The 1,837-nt window shown below is 59.2% G+C and overlaps 1 protein-coding gene across 1 annotated transcript in view; it reads left to right on the top strand.

The window, feature by feature from the left end:
* Rtl1 (retrotransposon Gag like 1) overlaps positions 1–1,227 on the top strand; it is a 5,583-nt gene extending 4,356 nt beyond the window's left edge. Inside the window, exon 4 of the mRNA XM_028764435.1 lies at positions 50–1,227. Within this exon, the coding sequence (XP_028620268.1) occupies positions 50–1,227 (1,178 nt within the window). The remainder of the gene's footprint in view (positions 1–49) is intronic.
* Positions 1,228–1,837: the final 610 nt, after the last annotated feature.

Here is a 1,837-nt window from a genome sequence, read left to right as displayed (position 1 = left end):
GGGGGCTCCGAGGGGGGCTCCGAGGGGGGCTCCGAGGGGGGCTCCGAAGGGGGCTCCGAGGGGGGCTCTGAAGGCAGCTCCGAGGGGGACTCTGAGGGGGGCTCCGAAGGGGACTCCGAAGGGGACTCCGAGGGCGAGTCCGAGGGCGAGTCCGAGGGCGAGATCGTGGCCGAGTTCGTGTACGAGTTCGTGGCGGAGTTCGAGAGCGATTTCGAGAGCGAGTTCGAGGGCGAGTCTGAGGGCGAGTCTGAGTTCGAGTCTGAGAACGAGGAGGACAGTGAAGAAAGGCAGCGGATGCGGGAGAACTTGGTGCGGGAAGTACTGGCTGCCATCCCAATGGACCAGATCTACCATGGCTTCCTGGTCAACTTCAGCGTGACCCAGATCCGGGTTGTTGTCCTAAACTTCTTCCGTGGCGTGTTCTATTGGAAGACTGCCCTGGGTGTGGCAGCCCTCCTGGTGATGATGAGAGCGAGGCGGCCCGTCAGCCCACCGCCTGCCCCCTCTTTGGAAGTGGCCAGGCCTCAGCACCGCCACACGCTCCGACTCATCCTGGACTCGAGCCTCATTGCTACTCGTGGCATGGCCACCGCCATCATTCAGTTTTTCAGCCAGATGCCCCCTCTAGTGGGTGCCAACGCCCTTCCAGTTCGAGAACTGGCTGAGCTGTTCCTGCGCCCGAGGCGCTGGCGTCGGAATGCTCTGCGTGCCCAACATGGACCGGGGCTGCAATTCACTCCTGCGTTCTGGTTGACTCTGTGTGAGTTCTTCGGAGTCAGAGTCAACCCTGAGGATGACATCTTCCCTGACCCACACCAGCACCGGTACTTGGAACTGCACGTCGTTGGAGATGAAGATGTCGTCTTGCGAGAAGCCCTGCAAGACGACCTGCAACGTTACCGTCAGTGTGGCCTGCATGACGGCCTGCAAGACACCTCGCAGGACGCGCAGGACAACGACGTGCAAGAGGACCTGCTTGGTGACCAAGAAGCGGTCACCTTCCGCCCACGAAATCTGTTGGACCCAGAGGTCCTAGATTTCCTCAACAACCGGCTACTCTACACCCTTGGCGCCGATGGCCGCCTTACTCTGCTTAGCAGAGATCAGGTGGCCCGAGCCCTCACACGGTTCCTGACCATGGCCTACAGAATGGCAGCACTGCCTTACCCAGCCATGGGATTGGCAAGACTAGAAGAGATAACTGACTCGGATGACGAACTTGACTGAAAACACACCGAGTCCCTGCCATTTTCCCTTGTGCCTCAGACAGCTTTGCTCAAATCCAGTGCCCCTTCTTGCTACTCCTAACCCATGGGGAACCCACTTGTGAAGGACCACAACGTCAACTCATTAACCAGCAACGTCATCTGTGCTAAAGGACTAGTCAACTACCAGCGTCCCAGAACCAGCAAAGACTGTGCAACCCTAACTGTCCAAACTGTCTGGGCCCCAGGTCCACAAAAAGGAGTGAGAACAATGGGGAAAGAACGGTGATGAGCAACAGTGACCCCGTCACCCCAGGCCAGATGCAAAGCACACACAGCAGGTACAGCCAAGCAAGCAGATGCCAGGGACCCCACCACCACCACCACCCGAGTGACATGCGGGCACCTGTGCATCCTGGGATACTGACCTTGGGTGCTCCACTGACTTCTACCTCCACACAGGTGCTGTGACTCCCCCGGGCACTGTCCCACACCCTTCCAGCCTCCCGAGGTGCTGTGGTGTCATGCTTTCCACAACCCCAGCCCACCCCACAAGCAAGCCCTCCCATCCCCACTACAGGTCTGGTCCAGCTCGATTGACACCTCATCTGTCCCTGAACTCTGATCTTACC

Source organism: Grammomys surdaster, unplaced genomic scaffold, assembly GCF_004785775.1.
Source record: "Grammomys surdaster isolate TR1022 unplaced genomic scaffold, NIH_TR_1.0 144, whole genome shotgun sequence".
Lineage (NCBI taxonomy): Eukaryota > Metazoa > Chordata > Mammalia > Rodentia > Muridae > Grammomys > Grammomys surdaster.
The sequence above is the reverse complement of the archived record's forward strand: the minus strand, read 5'-3'. Positions and strand labels throughout refer to the sequence as shown.